Source organism: Crinia signifera, chromosome 1 (genome assembly GCF_055691185.1).
Source record: "Crinia signifera chromosome 1, ASM5569118v1, whole genome shotgun sequence".
Classification (NCBI taxonomy): domain Eukaryota; kingdom Metazoa; phylum Chordata; class Amphibia; order Anura; family Myobatrachidae; genus Crinia; species Crinia signifera.
Window position 1 is genome coordinate 372,811,057 of NC_139217.1, and position 21,560 is coordinate 372,832,616.

General features: G+C 45.1%; 1 protein-coding gene across 1 annotated transcript in view; it reads left to right on the forward strand.

Moving 5' to 3' along the window:
* TCTN2 (tectonic family member 2) overlaps positions 1 to 21,560 on the forward strand; it is a 40,525-nt gene that overhangs the window by 274 nt on the left and 18,691 nt on the right. The window contains exons 2-11 of the mRNA XM_083151294.1: positions 78 to 179; positions 303 to 382; positions 2,999 to 3,194; positions 5,144 to 5,244; positions 7,835 to 8,034; positions 9,788 to 9,920; positions 14,088 to 14,229; positions 14,810 to 14,866; positions 15,001 to 15,132; positions 16,149 to 16,223. Of these exons, the coding sequence (XP_083007420.1) occupies positions 78 to 179; positions 303 to 382; positions 2,999 to 3,194; positions 5,144 to 5,244; positions 7,835 to 8,034; positions 9,788 to 9,920; positions 14,088 to 14,229; positions 14,810 to 14,866; positions 15,001 to 15,132; positions 16,149 to 16,223 (1,218 nt within the window). The remainder of the gene's footprint in view (positions 1 to 77; positions 180 to 302; positions 383 to 2,998; positions 3,195 to 5,143; positions 5,245 to 7,834; positions 8,035 to 9,787; positions 9,921 to 14,087; positions 14,230 to 14,809; positions 14,867 to 15,000; positions 15,133 to 16,148; positions 16,224 to 21,560) is intronic.

Genomic DNA, 21,560 nt, shown 5'->3' on the forward strand with positions numbered 1-21,560 from the left:
TAAATCTGCTACATGTCTTCATCCTGAGTTTTCTTTCTTCGGTCCTCAGAAATGTATCATGCTGTATCTATTTTCAGGTTTCTTCCCTTCAACAATCTTAATGTCTGGACCAGAAGTGACATCCTACCTTGTTACAAACTCATCCGTGCGTTTATCCCTTACTGTCATTACAAACACCAGTAAGTTAGTGTCCTTTACATTCTGCTGTGATTGTAATATGTACAAACTGGAATTTTTAGCTTTTTAGTTTATGTATGTTCTGCATACATGTGCATGGCATCTTATTTCATTTATTATTTCAGCTTCAGCACCGGTGCAAACTTGTAGTGGGGATGCCAATACAGATAACTGGTCCTCGACATTGGTTGTTGTGGTGATGCCAGTGAGTACTAATTTTCCATACATGTAGCTTTTGGCTAGGCAACTAACACTTGTGCATATCTGGGGCTGTGATTAAAATGCAGAAGCATGATTTGGCATGATGCTGGCGTTTGCAAGTGGTGATGAGGCAACATTCCAGAAAATATGGGGACTCTGCCTCATTGTCTGGTCATGCTGCATCCTTGGACACCGCTTTACTGGGTTCAGCAGCATAAATTTCCCCTACGAGCCAATGACTGATGTTCACGCGGATGATCCGAATGTCTAAAGCTGACCATGCATCAGACCAATCAAGCATCAAATTAGTTGTCTGGTTGGAACAAAAATTTGCGATCAGTGCGACTTGGATGGCGTGCTGCGGCACAGATATGAGCTAAAATTGCGATAAATTTACATATATTGACAAGAAGAACCGCCATCAGAGGTGACTTCTCAACAGCAGAGCGCTACTCATCACTTTTTAAATAATTTGTCCGAATTATGTTTTTTTGTCCATGTTCCAGTGTTAGGGGCCCATTTATTATTGGATTGCATATGCAATGCGATCTGGGCAGCATTTACCACCCCGTATTGTATTGCAATATGTGATCCTTGTGGACAAATGCATCTCCATACAGAGGCAGGGACAGGGTCTCCGAAAGGAGCCTGTCCCTGCACTCTGCTTTGCCAGGTGCCAGGGGTCTGAGCATACTCAGTTAGCGCTGACCACACTGCCTCACCAGCAGTGCGGTCTGTAGCCCATAGACTACCGCCATCTCAGAATGGCGGTAGTCCAGGGACACACTGCGTTTCTGCCCGATGTTGATACATCGGCAGCATCAAATCCCACATAGAAACCTATGGGGCATGCTGCGACCAGTCGAGCAGGAGAGATCACAGCAGGGATCAGAGATTCCTGCTACTTAATATTTGTTCCTAACCCCCGGAAAAGAGTGTTTTTTGGGGAATTAGCCGCAAATATCATATGATAAATGTAATCCTTAGGGAGCAATAGATCAGCTTTAATTTGCACCCATACATTACAGAATTTTTTTTCTAACCAGCCAACTTAGTGTTCATTCTAGCCCCTGCTATCTTTAAAAACCCATGCAGTTCCTGTTCCCTGTCTGGGGTGTCACTGTTTGCTGTGCTGTTTCGAGCACACGTCTGGTTTGCATATCAGTGCTGATATACAAACCACATTGTGCTAGAAGCACTCCAGCAGACAATGACACCCCAGGCAGGGAAGAGGAACTGCACGGGTTTTTAAAGATAGTGGGTGCTAAAATGAACACTACAACTAGTTGATATTCTTAAGGTATATTGCCAGCTTAAGTGTTGGTTCTACTCACCAGATTCAGGTGCGTTATAAACTGTCAAATATCCCCATCTTTTCACTAGGAGGATTCTAATTATACCCCGTTCTCACTGCAGGCAAATTCCTGGGTCTAGCATGTTGACCCGGTAATTTGCCTTTTAACACAGTTTGTTTTGCAGTGCGAACTGTCCGCATACCGGATCTCATACACGGATAAAACCCTTCTTTTTACCCATGTTTGAGATCCGGGTATACAGACACGGGTTGACCCGTTCTCCCTGCATAAAAACCCATGTTAAAAGGCAAATTACCGGGTAGAACTTCTTCACCCAGGAATTTGCCTAGCAGTGAGAACGGGGGTCCGTCCCTGCAGTTCCCGGCATTTTAATGCCAAGTAAATGCTGTGAAGTTCACACTCGCAATGTGAACATGTTATTACAGGTATACACCACTCAAAGCAAACCCAAGCTATATTATGTTCAGTGTACACTGATGTTAGGAATACAACTATTCCTAACATGAGAGTTTCTGCTATAGAACCTTCTTATTGGGAGCCTCTGAAGAGAAATGTTGGCAGTAGAAGAACATTATTATTATTGTGTGAAACCATAAATAATTTATCTGTTTATCTTAATATCTGATTTATCTCATGTACTGTGGGGGGAACAAGTTATGCCAGATAGCTGTGGCAATGTAACTCTGATAAAACCATTACTTTGTGTACCTTGTGCTACAGCACCACCTGGGCAGCCTACAGCCAAAGTCTCCTTCATACGCCACAAGCATTAGATCCCGCATGCCAGTTGTATACCCTTTGTTACATGCACATGGGCAGAATGAAGGGCGAGTCCCTGAGCGCTCATACGCGGCACCTAGAACCATTTATCAGGCCCTGGTGAACTTATCCTGGATCCCATGCGTTTTTGCCACAAACAGACACACAATAGTTCGATAATGACAATTGGGCTAAAATTGTGATACAGACCATTTTGTAGGCCAAAAAAATGAGCGTTGGATATTTTGTAGCCCCCCAAAGAAGCCTATATAACGCCTGTTCAGTATTTTTATTAATACAGAGATGTATCAGTTTGTGCCTTTTATAGCTATGCTACATGGGACAGAGCATATGAAAGCCACTCAACCCTTTTTTTTATTTGTTTGGTCAACCTGTTTGTCATTTTAAAACCTAGTTTCTAATTTGCATCTTTGTTACTTTTGTGCTCATGTGTGATTACCATTGGACATTGATTACATTAAAAACATAAGATGACTCGCATGGAAAGAAACCTGATTACTGGCATTACACCATTTTATTTGCAGAATGTATCTAAAGTCACAGTGATGTCAAACAAGAATCTGACTCTATGTTCAGTGAATGAAACAAATTGTTGCACCGAGGTTCTTTGTATTGTGGAAACTCTTCAAGTCACTGCCTGTGAGAATAACACACCCATCGCCTCGCAGCTCATTCATGCCGAAATTTATGTGAATTCTACTTTTGTAGGGACTGTATCTGGTAAGTGGGGCATTTACTAGGGTGTTGGGGCTTCTCTGCACAAAGAAAATGGAACTTGTTTGTTTACTAAATGGAAAGATAAGGCCGGTGTTTGTACATTTCCTGTGTATCAGATAATGTGAGTTTCTTTTTTTTTTTATAAAGTTTATTTGCGAGATGATAGAGATTCATAGAGAAAACAAAAGAAGTGATCTGCGCAGAGATCTTCATGTATCATACATCAGAACAATATAAACAATATATGTATACACATTACAATAGCCTTAGGATGCACAAAGACTGATGATAAGAGACAAGAAATAATAAACACTTCAAAAAAGCAATTTCCATGGAGTCATCTCATATTTTTTTTTTTTTACTCGATATTGTGAGTTTCTTAATTGAATTAACAAGTATAAATATAAATGATGCAAAAAATCCTTCACATTGACACAATCTTTAGATATGCCTTTCAGGCTACTGTAAAATATTAACACAGTTGGCTATAACCATGACTAGCTGTAGTCTGATTGGGATCTCTCTGTTGTGTATAGGGCTGGTAGTAAATACAATCATATTATGATTGAGATCAGAGCTGAAGGAGCCAATAAACAACTGCACAGTAGAATCTGGCGGCTTTGCTCGTGGACTGACCAGCAGAATCTGTCTGTTTTGGCACATTTTTATCTTGGGTTGGGTGCCCTATTCTGCCCACCTCTGAGCACAGGTTTGGTCATTAAATAAAGTTGAGCTTTGGTACCCAAGACTTCCAGAATGGCCACAATTCTATTTTCTCCATCACCGGCTGCCAAAGTTCTGGAAATGACAAACAAGGGCAAAGTAATTTTATTTAGACATTTTGACAGCTCTAGAACTAACTTAACATTACTGGGCTTTATAGCGAAGGAGGGAAACTTGTAAAGGTCATGGTATGATAGTTTTAAGTTAAAAGTGCAACCTAATCAATATTTACTTTTTTTGTTGCATATCGTTTATTTCAAATTTTTTGTTAAAACCTGAAGCTTTTCATGTGATGGACATCTAGGGGTTGAGGCGCCAGCCTGTGTGACATATTTAGTGTAAATTAGTGCTGCAAATGTCTCAGAAAGCCAATGCACGCACATTGGACTATGCAGATCTGCCTGCATTTTGCACTTCTCCAACCTTACAATTGGGTAGACAAAGTGGTATAGAGGAAGGATGTTGTGATGTAGGCAAAGTTCAGCAAGTAGATGCAGGTATGGATCATTGGATAGACAGCAACTAGGTTGACATGACTGAAGGTTGACATGGGTTAGGTCCACACAAGCATTAGGTCGACATGGTGATGGCCGACAGTCAAAAGGACGACATGGGGTTTTTCACGTTTTTTTTGTCCCGCATTTTGACGCAGTCAATATGGACACTGAAACGTAGCACCACGTCCGCTCACCATGCTTCAGGCAAGGTGCCTCGTTAGGCTCGGCACACTATTTTATTCGCCCACCACACCCTAGTGGATGGTATGGCATGAAATACGGCCTGTTGGTACATGTCGGTTCCAATAAAATTAGAAAAACACCCATGTCAACCTAATGCTTTTTGAGTCGACTAATGACCCTGTTAACACCCATGTCAACCTAATGCTTTTTGAGTCGACTAATGACCCTGTTGACCTAACCCATGTCGACCGTCAGTCATGTTGACATAATGCTTGTCAACCTAGTGACTGTATCCCGTAGATGCGTTTTTGCCTGTGAGGAGGAATATCTTTTGCCCCTTCAGCAGGGCAGGTGTGAATACACACTGATGATGATCGTTTTCTATGTAGCTGCATATGTTGACTTCTAGATATATGCATTGTACTGCTAGTGTTTTGTGAGTAATTTACACCCACTGGGCTACCAAGTCTGCATCTGCCCAATAATGGTTATAAATATGTTTTCTGTCTAGAATGTGGATGACACAAAAACAAAATGTTTATTTTACAGATAATAAAACCGTGATACCCAATCAGATATACCAGCCACTAGGATCCTGTCCTTGTAACCTAACAAGTGGGGCATGTGATATCCTCTGCTGCTGTGATCAGGTAATGTTTGTGCATTGCGATGAGGTCACGCCTGCGTCACCACAGCATCTTACTTCTTATTCTTATTTATATCATTTATTTTAGGAGATCTCAAATGCACTTTAAAAATCCATACAATGATTCTGCTATTACTATTAGGGGGTCAATTCAATTAGCCACAATGGACGCAAGTAGCCATTGCAGCAGGACCTCATCTTGCCCATCCCGTGGTCAGATCTCGCCCCAGACTTGCTGATGTTGGTAGGCAGCTCTATGGGTCTGCTAACCTAAATCATCAAGTTCAGAGCTGCTGTAAGCATGACTTACAGCCACCCTTCCTCTCGGGGGTGAGATAATTGCATAGACCTCTTAGTAATTCCCTTTCTTTGTTGGTAGTGACAATGCTGTTGCTTATGTCGCCTGTGCAGTCCTGTGAGTATACAACTTGTCAGAGAAATCTTTGTGATCTCCTTATAATATATATAATATATTTGTAGAATGTTTTTAGTTAGTAAGCCTAATTTGTCAAACCATCTATAATGTAACCACACCATCATTATATTTATTAGCTAGTCAATCTCTGAATTTTCTAAAGCTCTCTTATGTCTTCTTTACTTATACATAGGTGACAAAATTGTACCCCATATTCAGGATGGGGAATTACCATTATATTCTAATTTATCACTGATGTTTACCTTAGCTGAAATAATAAAAACAATAATATATAATAATACATATTGGCCCTTATTCTGGTCCGTCGCAGGGACCAGATTCTTCACAAGGGCATCGATGGTTGCGCAGGGTCATTTTGGTGGATGTGCATAAGCCAGGTGTATTCGCCTGGGGCACGCACCCAAGTGGGGGTGGGGCGGCTAATTTGCATATGGGAACACCCAGCGTTTCATAGGCGTTCTCATGCTAATGGGCCAATGGTGCAGGGGACGGGCAGCTGACATCACCGGATGTCTGCTGCCCGCCCCCTTCCTCCCGAGCATCCACGCATATATATATATATATATCTAAAAGAGTCACTTTTATATGCGTGCGCCTTCGCCGACTATCGAATTATGTGGGAGGATCCCCCAAGGCTGCGAATGGATGTTACTGTGTAACATCCATTCGCCGCAGAACCTGCGAGCGAGTCCCCCTTACAAATGGGTGGCGGCTGGGCCACCATTCGCAAAGGCGGGGTTTGGTGGACTCGCAAGCCTGCGAATTCACAGCCTTGCAAATCAACCAGAATAACCCCCATAGCGTGGCGGTGCATCAGATAACTGTTCTATTATCCCAGATTGCATTTTTCCATCTTGTGCCTACTCCATAAGCATCTAAAATATGCAGTCCCTAATCATTTCAATGTGATCCGTTTGCGCTGGCATTGCCCTGAGAAAGGTGGTATAGAACTGTTCTGTGACACCCAGAATTTTACACCAATCCCATTGTAATTAACCCTTTGCGTGGGAGATGCGCAAAATATAAGTGTCAACATCTCTGTGAGAGATATGCATGCTATCTGCTAAAGATGGCAGCATCACTCACATTTGTTATATAAATTAAAATAAACATTTTTGCGTAAAAAAAATAAGATTATATTTCCTATATAAGGTACACATGACAGGTCATTATGATAAATAAATATGTTTGCTTGGCAATTTTCACACCAATTTTGACAAATTCAACAGTGTATTGCTTAGTAACTGTATTTAATTTCCCTGTTTGTGTAATACTGCTTTCACATTGTCTAAACGTGTTTGACCCGGTATTTCTAAAAGGTATTTAAAACGAGTCTGAGTCTACTAACCCCCTTTACATTGCAGAGTAAAAGCTGGTATATTACCATAGCGTTTAGTAGAGGCATCCTCTCTTATCATCAAACAGCCCTCACTGTCTGCTGTCAGAGTTACTGGTGACGGCTGCTGTCCAGCAGAGTCAGGTCGGTAGCGCTGGCGGGCATGGGGTCCCTGTGGCAGATGGGAACTAGTAGTTCCCATCCGCCGCAGGGACCCCACCGCTGATCTCACATATACACTGCAGGGACCCCCTGCCGGCCAGCACTACCAACCAACTCTGCTGCCCAGATCCCTTCTCTGCGCTGTCGCCCTGTGGTTAGACACTGTCTCCATGCATATCTAATGAGCGCAGTGCATATTTAATGAGTGTGTTCCCGCCCTGTGCATATGTTATCAGCAGGTCCCGCTCATTACATATGCAGGGGGCGGGGACACGCTCATTAGATATGAACTGTGCTGGGTTCTGTTCATTAGATATGCACAGAGTGGGGCCAATAGTGTTTTCTGCTGCCTGGGACCCGTTTCAGACCCGTTCATACTGCAAAAAAAGCGGATCTGAAACGGGTAGGACTCTGCATTATAACCGTTTAGAAATACCGGTTATCTGTAACCGGTAAATGCAATCAGGTTCTTTCACACTGCAGCTCTAACCTTTTGTAAAAGGCAAAAAAAGGCAATATACCGTTTTAGAGCTGCAGTGTGAAAGGTATCAGATGCCGCAAAAACTTTTTTTTTTTTTTTTTATTTCTTCTATTTGCTGCGGTATTTTACATTAAAGTGTTTAACTTAAAAATCACTGATTAACTATCAATATTTTAAAGGAATGCAACGCAAGCATGAAAATTCTGTTTAACGGAACCTGTTACTCCGGTATTTTTGGTGGAAATATCTCCCCACCTTTTGACCATCTCTGCAGTGTCCAAGAACAGAACAACACTCCTGACTGGTTTCCTTTCCTGTGTGTCCAGTCCTCCATGGACAATTCACCATTTCTGGGCTATTTCTACCAGGGAAATACAGTGTAAGCATTAATATGAGATTTAAGGATCTAGTGCCTATTTTAGCAGACTCTGTGGGAGGACTGTAAAAACACCACATACACAGGTGTAGTGGTTCTAATTTATAAGCCAAATAGCTAGCGCACCTCTTATCCTCTTGTATATTAATATGTTGGTGTTCACATTTTGCCTTGATGCACTCAGATCAGGGTAATGGACCTGAGGGGTGTAGAGATTCAACAAAGTGCTGCTTATATTTGATTATTAGAGAGACATAGGCAGGTGGGGGCCGTGGGCGAGCGGCGAAAAGGATGAGGGCTTCCTTCTCGCTGTCACCACTCACCCTGTCAGTATTCAACGCACCCCCTTCATACACCAATTCCCCCTCGCTCCGTTTTTTGAGCAAGGGAGAATTGGCGTATGCGGCTCCAGAAGCAGCGAGACTCGCAGCGAAATACAGCGGGTTCGCTGCATTAGCCGCGGGTCTCGCTGTTTGGGGGAATCCTTGCCGTCCATTGACTGCAAGGATTTCCCCAGAAAGTTGAATAGGCCGAGCGGCTGGTGAGGGGGTTAAACAGTGAGGATCACTGTTTTTCTGCGATCCTCGCTGTTTAACCCCCTCGCCGGCTGCATTGAATACCTGCCACTATGTGCAGAGACCACAGTACTATTGCAGGTATCATCATTATTCTAGATCATGGGTCTTCAAACTGTGGCCCTCCAGATGTTGTGAAACTACAAATCCCAGCATGCCTTGCCCCAGTTTTAACACTCCCTTATAGCAAAACTGTGGCAAGGCATGCTGGGATTTGTAGTTTCACAACATCTGGAGGGCCACAGTTTGAAGACCCATGTTCTAGATGATGTCACTCTCTGTTATTTTTTTTCATGTTGTACAAGAATTAAAGATATACACCTTAAGCTGGCCATACACCTACATATTTATTGTCCGACATGGGTGGTTGGAACAAAAATGTTATAATTTATGGGAGCAAATTATGGTTGATCATTTGCTTCAAAATGCTGGAAAACTGACAAAAAGGGTCATTCAGATATTACCAGATGTTTGTTCCAATAAGGTGTATGGCTAGCTTTAGTCTATAGCAGGTTTACTAGAAGCTGGTATTCTCACCTTTGTCAAATATTTTTCTATCTGGAGCAATTGGATTTTTTCCCATGTGTGCCTATTTCTTAATGCTGGACAGCAAATCATTGTTAATCCCCACCTGAGGGGAAGAGGGGCTGGGATCCAGACTAGGGGTCGACCACTATTGATCATCATGCACAAGGTCAAGGTGGACGATAGGTCGATGTGACACATGAAAAGGTTAACTTGAGTTTTTCACAATAATTATATTATTTATATATATTTATAATTTACCAACCACATGGACTATGATTGGGAATGGTAAAGTGTGGCAAGCATAGAGGCATCAAAAGTAGGCGCCTGTCCCGATACATGGCGAGCACGAGGGGACGCGGTGCTCTATTTGGGGTACACATGCTCAGATGTAGAAATTGACACAAGAAAACATGAAAAACTCACACCACACTAAAAAAAACTCATGCCACCCTTTTGCTTGTGTCTACGTTTCCACATGTCAACCTAGGAACTGTCGCTGTTATTATCTATCTACACCCATAGGACTATCATTCTGAATGCTCATGTCAGTGTCAAGGCATGCTATTCATCATACATATGGTCTTCAAACATTTTAACAAAGTTGCTCCATTTATTTACGATTTGGACTAATCTTTGCTCCTTTCTGTGTGCAGGATCCCCCTCCAGACACCGTCTTTCAATCTGAGCTTTCAGTCTGTTTATGAAAGCACTGTCAGCAGTTATACACAAGGAGATGCTATTTTAATAAATATCAATGGTTTCAGTGACTATTTTACAATCCCTCAGGTACTGTACCACCTCCAAGCATACTGATCAATACACTATACAATGTAAGCAAATGCAGAAAAACACACTATGCTAACTTAATTTTATATTTTATACTTAATCTTATATTTCTATGCATTTTTTATTTTTATTGGTGGGAGATTTCTGGTGAAATAAGGATAAAAAGGATGTAACGTATCTGTATGTTTTAAAGTAATGGACAAAGCTGGCTAAGGGGCATATTCAGGGTCCGTCGTTATGACATCCAATTCCGCCTGTTCTAGCTTTTACATCAGCTAGACAGGCGGATTGTGTTTCACCCTTTCACCATTTAGTGTATTCAGGGTGAATTGAGGGTGGAACACCTCCTGGCGTTAAAACACCAGTGAGGCGAAAGGGGGCATGTCCAATTCGCCTGCAGGAGAGGCGCTGTCAGGTGCTGTTGCAGTGCTCTAGTTGAGAAGTTAAAACTTTTGTTGTTTTGTCCTAACTCCTGTGTAAATGGTCCCGCTGCGGGTCCAGGCACCCGCAGCGGGTCCACAGTGTGCAGCGCTGGGGAAGCTGTCCCCATGTGCTGCAGGAGGAGGGGGGGTACCGGTCGGAGCCGGAGGGGATGATGTGTGCCCTGCCGCCGCTGTCCCCGGGTGCTGGGAGGAGGGGGGTGTCTGCAGCTTATGAGGGGAGGTGGAGGTACCTGTCAGCCTAAAGTCGGAGGGGATGATGTGCGCCCTGCCGCCGCTGTCCCCGGGTGCTGGGAGGAGGGGGTGTCTGCAGCTGCTGAGGAGAGGAGGGGGGTACCTGTCAGCCTGAAGTCGGAGGGGATGATGTGCGCCCCGCCGCCGCTGTCCCCGGGTGCTGGGAGGAGGGGGGTGTCTGCAGCTTATGAGGGGAGGTGGAGGTACCTGTCAGCCTAAAGTCGGAGGGGATGATGTGCGCCCCGCCGCCGCTGTCCCCGGGTGCTGGGAGGAGGGGGGTGTCTGCAGCTTATGAGGGGAGGTGGGGGTACCTGTCAGCCTGAAGTCGGAGGGGATGATGTGCGCCCGCCGCCGCTGTCCCCGGGTGCTGGGAGGAGGGGGGTGTCTGCAGCTTATGAGGGGAGGTGGGGGTACCTGTCAGCCTGAAGTCGGAGGGGATGATGTGCGCCCGCCGCCGCTGTCCCCGGGTGCTGGGAGGAGGGGGGTGTCTGCAGCTTATGAGGGGAGGTGGAGGTACCTGTCAGCCTAAAGTCGGAGGGGATGATGTGCGCCCCGCCGCCGCTGTCCCCGGGTGCTGGGAGGAGGGGGGTGTCTGCAGCTTATGAGGGGAGGTGGGGGTACCTGTCAGCCTGAAGTCGGAGGGGATGATGTGCGCCCGCCGCCGCTGTCCCCGGGTGCTGGGAGGAGGGGGGTGTCTGCAGCTTATGAGGGGAGGTGGAGGTACCTGTCAGCCTAAAGTCGGAGGGGATGATGTGCGCCCCGCCGCCGCTGTCCCCGGGTGCTGGGAGGAGGGGGGTGTCTGCAGCTTATGAGGGGAGGTGGGGGTACCTGTCAGCCTGAAGTCGGAGGGGATGATGTGCGCCCGCCGCCGCTGTCCCCGGGTGCTGGGAGGAGGGGGGTGTCTGCAGCTGCTGAGGGGAGGAGGGGGTACCTGTCAGCCTGAAGTCGGAGTCAGAGGAGATGATGTGCGCTGCCGCCGCTGCTGTACCTCCCCCCGCAGCCGCGAAGTTCCAGTCAGCATCGGGGGTCCCTCCGGCGCATGGGAACTAGTACTAGTTCCCATGCGCCGGAGGGACCTCCAACACTGACTGTACATTCGCCGCAGGAACTTCGCGGCTGCGGGGGGAGGTACAGCAGCGGCGGCAGCGCACATCATCTCCTCTGGCTCCGACCTCAGGCTGACCGGTACCCCCTCCTCCCCTCAGCAGCTGCAGACACCCCCCTCCTCCCAGCACCCGGGGACAGCGGCGGCGGGGCGCACATCATCCCCTCCGACTTCAGGCTGACAGGTACCCCCACCTCCCCTCATAAGCTGCAGACACCCCCCTCCTCCCAGCACCCGGGGACAGCTCACCCCTCTACCCCCTCAAAAACTTTATTTAAGCAGCAGCAGTAATATATATATATATATATATATATATATATATATATATATATATATATATATATATATATATATATATATATATATATATATATATATATATATATATAGTGTGTGTTGCCTCCTGGCAACAAGCAATTTCACCCCCTCTTGGCAATTTCACCCCCCCTTGGCTGATAGCCGCAGCGCCCACACCTCCTGCCTGATGCAGCTGGCCCAGCAAGGTGACCCCCACCTTGGTCTGCTGCCACTGATAGCCACCAGCGCACCTGACGTGCAGCCAACATGGATGCCCCCCCCCTCCCCATGTATCTCCTCCTGGCCCTCCTACATTCCCCTGCTGCCACCCTGCATGCTCCTGCTGCCCTCCACCCCCCCCTGCAACCCCCCACTGCCCACCTGCACCCTCCTGCTGAATTCAACCACCAGCACCCTCCTGCTGCCCACCTGCCACCCCCTTCTGCCCAACTGCCACCCCCTGTGTCCACCTTCTGCCCCCCCCCCCTGCGTCCACCTTCATGCTGCCCTCCTTCACCCCCCTGCATCCTTCTGCTGCCCCCCTGCACCCTCTTGCTGCCCACCAGCACCCACCTTCAGCTCCCCTGCTACTGCCAACCTTCACTCCCTGTTGCCAACCTTCACCCCCCTGCTGCTTCCCACCTTCACCCTCCTGCTTTTTAAAATTTTATTCCGCTTTATTTTATTTTGCAAAGTTCCGTGGATGCCTACTTTGGAATGAAGAGGACTTGAGGACCCGGGTGAGTATGGTTTCCCTCTACAGGTACCCATACTGGATTTCTACTGGACGAGGGGACCGAACTACTATCAAGATAGGTAAGTATTTACATGAATGGGCTCTATGTGCATTAAAGTTTTATTTTTCAGGTGTCTTTGTGTTTTTATTTAACTATTGGTTCTGCTGTGGAACTAAGAGTCCCAGCAAGCCGCATGCTGGGACTTGTGGTTCTCCAAGTCCCAGTATGCGGACCAGGCTTGCTAGGACCCATAGTTCCACAGCAGAACCCAATGGTTCTTTCTATTTTTACACCCTCATCAGCCCGGTGCCCAAAGCCCAGGGGACAGCCCCAGGCTTCAGCCTGGGCAAGTAAGTTCTGGAGGGGGGACCCCTTCATTGGGGGGGTCCCCACTTCTCCAGGACCCCTGCCCAGGCTGACTGGTCAGTAGTTTAATGCTTCGGCCGTGGGACCTTATATAATAAGTGTCCCCCGGCTATGGCATTACCCTGCTGGCTGGTTGGGCCTGGTGCTGGTTCTTAAACACTGCTACATGGAGAGAGTAAAAAAAAATGAAAAAAAAAAAATCTAAATATATTCATATAGGCAATAATAAACATACACAATTTATTTATAAGCAAAATGACAATAAATTACCTTGATTCATTTAAAAAACTACATAAATAAACTAATGGTTTATGTTTTGTAGAGCAGTCCCGACAGAAGAAATTGTCTAGTTCACTTTGTCTAAAGCCTGCCTGAAAACTGTAGAATCCATTTAGACAATCAGACACTGAATAGGCTAAATCAGATTAACATGGCTGAGTTTAGACAAAGTGAAACAAAAAGTCTAAATGACTCATTTAGACAGGCGAGGCAAACGAAAAGAGTTGACAGGTGAAATGGTTTAGACTGTCTAGAAAAAATGATAGTGAATACTACAATTCATCTAGACTTTTTTTTCAGGCGTAAAATATGCTGTTTTAGACAGAATGGACCTAACGACCAACAGTGAATACACCCCTATAAATGCTTTTACAGAAATGAACTTACAGTACTTCAGTTAGTTCTACAATAAATCATATATAGCTTATATTTGTTACAATGCAACCTATATTGGCACATATATTATACACATATGTCATTTTATTTAATAATCTACTACAAATGTTCTGTAATCATAGGATATGACCAGTAGCCACACTGAATTGGTTGCAATGGACCATATATGTGCTATTTGTTCTTTAAACAAAAAAGTTTGGCATGATAGCTATTACTAGTTAAGGAGGTTTTACTGAAGCCGATATTGTGGTCCCCATCCCTTTCTGTGAGAACTGAAAACCAGACATACTGTAACAGTTCTTTCTGATTTCAGCAATCTGCAATTGGGACATGTGTGAGCTATGCCCCTGTGGCTTATCTACAGGATTTCAACACTACGTGTGTTTCGTATATAACAACATGCTCTGATGTTCTGACTCTTGACTTGAATCCAATGATTATGAATGGAAACGGAGGTAAGTTCTGAATTTACTAAATACAGTATATCATACCTCCCAACTGTCCCGATTTACAGTGGGACAGTCCCTCTGTCCCTCCCTCAGGTCGCAGTGCCCTGCAGGCAAGGGTGGTGGGGCAAATATTGAAAAGAAAAGGATGGGAGTAACCAGCGCTGTCAGAAACTTGCTTGTAGTCCACGGTTTTTGGAATAATTCGGATAAGGGATGCACGGATAGGGGATACTCAACCTGTACTTGCAAAATATGTAATGCTTTAGGTGCCCAGAACTGCAATCACATTACTGGTGACTCTGTATACAGTTTAATTTATGAGGCCAGATGAACCAAGCTTGAAAAGTGATAAAATGGAGAGTGATAAACAAACAGCCAATCAGCTGCTAACTGTCATGTCACAGGCTGTGTTTGAAAAATGACAGGTAGGAGCTGATTGGTTGGAGGTTTATCACTTTCCATTGTATCATTTTTCAAGGCTTATTACATCTCGCCCATGACAACAGCTGCTGTAATTTTCATGTTGTATTAACTCATTTTATTATATTTTGTGGCCATTTAAAACCACTATTTTTTTGTATTTTAGGTATTGTATCTCTCACAGTACACATGCAAAATATCACCATGGACATTGCTGCTACAGGTTTTCAGTTTTATTTATTTATTAATTTAATAATTTATTTAAACAACCTATTTTGATAAATTACATATAAGTACAAACCATAAGTAACATTTTTGTATTTTAGCTGTTATTTAGCAATACCTGTTTCATTACAGGGGCCGCCCTGCCTCAAAGTGTGCAGTGTGATGTCATTGTGTCAGCTGACTATGTAGTCATTTGGGAAGCCACTGGAATAAAAGATATACAGGTCACCATTGTAACTGCAAACATCAGTCTTACGCATCAAGGTAACAATATTTGTATTTGTTGTTGGGTTGTATTCTTTCTAATATCCCTTTCACACTGCAGCTCTTAACCGGTATATTGCAGATTTTTTAGCCTTTTAAAACGGTTAGAGCTGCAGTGTGAAAACACCAGTCTGCATTTACCGGTTACAAATAACCGGTATTTGCAAATGTTTAAAAAGCAGAGTCCTACACGGTTCAGAGCCGGTTTTTATGCAGTGTGAAAGGCTCTGAACCGGTATATAGGACTCAGGCAGTAGCTAGGAGAACGCAGTGCATGTGTATTGAGCAGCTCATTACATATGTGCATATGTAATGAGTGCAGTGCATATGTAATGAGCCACTCATTACATATGTGCATATGTAATGATCAGCTCATTCATATACACTATGCTGTCTAGTAGCTACTGTCTGTCCTGCTTTCACACTGCAAATCTGCTTGAGACCCAGTATTTATGTGCGGTGTGAAAGGGGTTTAAAACGGTAATATACAGTTTTAAATACTGTTTCAAAATACCGGGTTTAAAACGTTTAGGCAATGTGAAAGCAGCATAATTCTCAGTGGCGTTTATGCAACATTGACAATAGAGACCACTTTCCCATTGTCCCCAATCTCTCGTTTTCTTTTTACAAAGAGACCTCCGTAGAGGTGCGCTGAGGAAAGTGGTGATATTGAGACTATCATAATAGATGTAAAGGAGTGTGCCTGAACGTTACAATGCGTTCTGCCAGGGCATGGTGTCTAACTAAATCAGCCCCATAGGATTCTATTCTTATTAACCATTTCAAGGGAAGATGATTAGGGTAGTTACATTTGAAGGAAATGATTGCCTGAGCATTACTCAAGTGTTTTAATAATGATTTTATTTTTCAGACCGTACATTAAAGAACCAACAAATAGGGAATAGCCTGTACTAATCAGCAATGAACTCCGTAGAGCAATTTTTTGGCGCCGCTGTTTATTTACCCTCCATTATCTATAATATAATTAGTGATATATTTTCTGTTTACTCCCACAGCAAAGCTATCACAACGATTTACAGCTACATTTCTCAGCAGCAACAGTACATCAGATACTCTCTCTGGCAATCCAGGTAGGAAATATGGGTAATAGTAAACCATGTGATTAGCTGTATTTTCTATCTATTTTAATTGTACCCATGTCCCTATTACATTTTCCCGTTATCTAGTAATAAAATATTTTTCATCCAGGAATGATTATATTTTTGTAGCTATTTATGTTTATATCTGTCCTTACTCCATAGTTGTTACAGTACCTCTGTGTCTGCACTGATGGCACATGATCTGCTGGGAAGTGAGAAGATATAACCAGTAGTGCCTAGTTGCAGAAAATGGTCGTTAAATTGTGATTCAAGGGAAATAATTGTGCGGCCACTATCGCGATTATTAGCACCCAAACATGATTGTTGCTAATCTAAACTCCTTAATATTAGAGTTGATCCTATTAGCTGAATTGATTTAGCAGTTGCAAATCATCACAGCAGCATCTGTACATCACCGTCACCAGAATTCGCAAAGAAAAAAGTGCTTTATGCTCCACGAAGGGTGCAAGATATGTGCCATTGTATTTAAACATAGTGGCAAAGGCACATCACACCATTCAAATTTAGGGGGTTATTCTGGTTGATACGGTGATGTTAGCTGGCCGTCCATATCACCAGGCGATTTCCATGGGAACACGTATGAAACACTGAGCATTCCCTTGGGCACGACTATCCACCACCGGCCCCTCACCCGCAATCCAATCTTGGCGGCACACACCCGGCGCAGAAATGCAGCTGCACATACGCATAACATTAGTCCCCGTGCGAACGAGCAGCTGCTATGAACGGACCAGAATAAGGTCCTTAATACGATTGATCCCTTAGTAGGGGAGAATCTTGAAATCTGTCTATCAAAACTAATTTAGCAGTTTGAGAAGGGTCATTTGTTGCTTATTTCAATGTTTATAGAATACCTGAACACACCAACTTTCTTGGTTTAATTTTTCAGTCCCACTCACACTGTCTTCCTTTATGTCATCTCTGCCCACCCCCCAAACCACAGTTTGCAGTTCTATTTGCAAAGGTTAGCTACTTCTACTCAATTTAGAATATATTTTGAAAAAAATATTTTACGATTTTTTTTTTATTTTTTTTTTAAATGTACAATAGTTTACTGGTTTTTAATTTTAGGGTACATTAAGACATTAAACTGTGCAAATATCAGAACTAGAAATATTGGGTTGTTTTTATAAATGCGGAAAGATAAGTACAGATAGAAGGATAAAACAAATGAAGCAGAGAAAGAAGAGATTATCTCAGATTAAATATTTAACGTAGGACCTGATTCTTTGATAGTGCTGCAGACCAGCGGCGTCTTTGTAGTAGTAGTAGTAGTAGTAGTAGTACGTTTATTTATAAAAGTTATAATTTATAAAAGTGTCCGCAGCGCCGTACATAGCAAACAAAAACACAAATTACAAGGTAACGTACAGGGTGTGTTGAAAGATACAGTATAAATAGGGGTATAGCTGGTAGAACTAAAATCAGCATCAGTTCAGAAGTAGGTGTCAAAATTGTCAAGGAGACTGAAGATGAAGTAGAGGAAGGGAAGAACAGGACAGGAGCACAGGTGAGGTAATGAGGTAGGGTGAGTACGTGAGGAAGGAGGGCCCTGCTCATAAGAGTTAACATACTAAAAATAGGTGGGTGGACGAAAGAAATACAATAGGATAAGTAGGAACGGATGGGAACGGAGTCAGGATAGGAGGATCAAAAGAGGTTAGGAGGAAGGATAGGCTAGTCGAAAAAAGTGTACTATAATATTTGTACTATAATATGTTAATGCCACAGGAGGTGTTGTGTGTGTGTGTGTGTGTGTATATAAACAACTTCTGGCGGCTTTTGTGATCCGCTGCAGCGGACAAATAATTCAGTTGCCGGTAGCAAGTATACTCCAAATCTTAACTGGCTGTGGGATCCGAGAGGGCCTTGACTATAATTCCTTACCATGTAATAAGAGATGTGACCAGAGACTGTGTCTGAGTGTTCCAGTCAAGGTTTATAGCCTAAAATTGAGTTACAGTATCAGAGGTTCTTTAGGATTTACAAGGTGAGGTAGGTAATTACCTGTCCTATTATTGTAGGGGTAGTCAGAGCATACCTCCCAACTGTCACGATTACAGCGGCAGGGGCTGGCAACTTTTAGCCTGGGGGGCAAGTCCAGAGCACCGGCCCATAAGTAACAGCGTATCGTTAAATGGAGGTTTTTCGTATATGTATTAATAAAAAAAAACAAAAAACAATAATAGGACACCACAGGCTGCTCCCCTGTATAATATCAGGAGCCCCACAGGATGCTCCCCCTGGCTAGTTATGCCAGAACCAGTGCCATTACTAGCCACTTTGGTACCCTGTGCCAGAAAGGAAATTGGTGCTTGCCCCATCACCACACTAAAAATAGGAGAGTGCGCGCCGAGGGCGCGCGGCAAAATGTAGGAGCGATACTCCATGGGGAAGAGGCGTGGCCCTATAAAAGTACTAATAACATCGTAATGCCCATAACACATTATACCACACACAGTAATGCCCATTATGTATTATGCCACACAGCGTAATGCCCCTTACACAATATGCCGCACACCATAATGCCCATATGATATTACGACACACATTATGCTCCACGCAATGCCCCGAGTACACCTGCATATGACTACATAATGGCCCAGGGTTACCGACAGTAGTAGCGCTGTGTATATATATATATATATATATATATATATATATATATATATATATATCGCACACAGTTACCGACAGTAGCAGCGCAACTTATATTGTACATAACGTCCACATCAGTTGCCGACAGTAGTAGTATCACAACTTATACATAATGCCCACACCAGTTGCTGACAGTAGTAGCACTGCTTATACGTAACACCCACACCAGTTGCCGACAATAGTAGCGTTGCCTATACATAACAACCGCACCAGTTTCTGACAGTAGTAGTGCTGCTTATACGTAACACCCACACCGAAACCAGACGCAACAGCAGTAGTGCTGCCTATACATATGCCCCCACCAGTTGCCGACACTAGTAACGCTGCCTGTACATATGTCCACACCAGTTGCCGACACTAGTAACGCTGCCTGTACATATGTCCACACCAGTTGCCGACACTAGTAGCACTGATTATACATATGCCCACACCAGTTGCCGACACTAGTAAAGCTGCCTGTACATATGCCCACACCAGTTGACGACACTAGTAGCGCTGATTATACATATGCCCACACCAGTTGCCGACGCTAGTAGCGCTGCCTGTACATATGCCCACACCAGTTGACGACGCTAGTAACGCTGCTTGTACATATGTCCACACCAGTTGCCGACACTAGTAGCGCTGATTATACATATGCCCACACCAGTTGCCGACACTAGTAACGCTGCCTGTACATATGTCCACACCAGTTGCCGACACTAGTAGCACTGCTTGTACACATGCCCACACCAGTTGCCGACACTAGTAGCGCTGATTATACATATGCCCACAGCAGTTGCCGACACTAGTAGCCCTGCTTGTACATATGCCCACACCAGTTGCCGACACTAGTAGCGCTGCTTGTACATATGTCCACACCAGTTGCCGACACTAGTAACGCTGCCTGTACATATGTCCACACCAGTTTCCGACACTAGTAACGCTGCCTGTACATATTCCCACACCAGTTGCCGACACTAGTAGCGCTGCTTGTACAAATGCCCACACCAGTTGCCGACACTAGTAGCGCTGATTATACATATGCCACACCAGTTGCCGACGCTAGTAGCGCTGCATGTATATATGCCCACACCAGTTGCCGACACTAGTAGCGCTGCTTGTACACATGCCCACACCAGTTGCCGACACTAGTAGCGCTGATTATACATATGCTCACACCAGTTGCCGACACTAGTAACGCTGCCTGTACATATGTCCACACCAATTGCCGACACTAGTAGCGCTGATTATACATATGTCCACACCAGTTGCCGACACTAGTTGCGCTGCTTGTACATATGCCCACACCAGTTGCCGACACTAGTAGCGCTGCTTGTAATATGCCCACACCAGTTGCCGACACTAGTAGCGCTGCTTGTACACATGCCCACACCAGTTGCCGACACTAGTATCGCTGCTTGTGCATATGCCCACACCACTTGCCGACACTAGTAGCGCTGCTTGTACACATGCCCACACCCAGGGCCGGTGCTAGGGTGTCTGGCGCCCTCCTGCAAACCATAAATTTTGCACCCTTTCACATTGCCATTGCAACAATCTGCAGCCCGATTGTGGGAGCGTATGCAACATGCGATCCTATGGAGGATCTCGGGTGCATGTACATGTATGCATACACCATACTATGCTGTGTCTGCAAAATGTTGCAGGCACTAAAGTTGCCCATACACGCTGCGAGAATCGCATATGTTATGGGCTAGATTGCATCGCACGGCATGCATGCAATGTGTGTGCGATGCGATCCGAAAGCAGTACAAAAAGTATGTGCAGCACATACTTTTTGTACTGTGCGATGCGGGAGCGCACATCGCATCACACGCTGCTATTGCAGGAGGCAGTGACAGTGAGGGCTGAGGCAGCTTTAGCAGAGCAGGGAGGGAGACAGCGCCTTTTCAGCATGGAGCCTCCCTGCTTTGCAGGAGCTGCTGAGTGGGTAGCGCCGGCCCTGCCCACACCAGTTAAAGTACACTCACATTTTACTTACCTGGTTCAGGGCACTTCAGGCTGGCAGCTCATCTCCTTCACAGTCATGTAGCTCCACCCCCTCCGGACGTTAGCCCCGCCCCTTTTTCGATCCCTACAGGAACGCTGACCAGGAGCAGGGAGGGATCCTCTGTGCTGTCCACGCTGCTGCCTGTAATGCAGTGTGATACAGGCGCAGCAGCTGCTGGCAGCCACAGAGGTCTGAGCTCCTCAGAGAGTCCACAGCCACTCTCTGTAGCGGCCTCCTGCACTAGACGTCCTCAGTGCAGGAGGCCGGCGGCCATGTTTCCGAAGACCAGTCGGAGACTGGTTAGCCGTGGCTGCAGCAGCAGCCTCAGAAACAAACAGGCGGCCCGCACACAATAGATTGAGCAGCCCGGGGGGCACATGGCACCCTGCCCCCCGGTCCAGCCCGCCCCTGTACAGCGGGACAGTCCCGATTTTCGGGTCCTGTCCCGCTGTCCCACCCGCGGCAGGCATTGTCCCGCTGCGGTGGTGGCAGTTGGGAGACCCCCCAATCTAGTAGAATGAAAATGAGGTTGCGGCCAATTAGCATAAGCCGCACCCTCATTTGCATACGCCCCGCCCCCTTTCGGGCGCTCGCACGGCGAAGCCGCACAAGTGTCCCTATTTCTTCAGGACAGAAGTTGGGAGGTATGGTCAGAG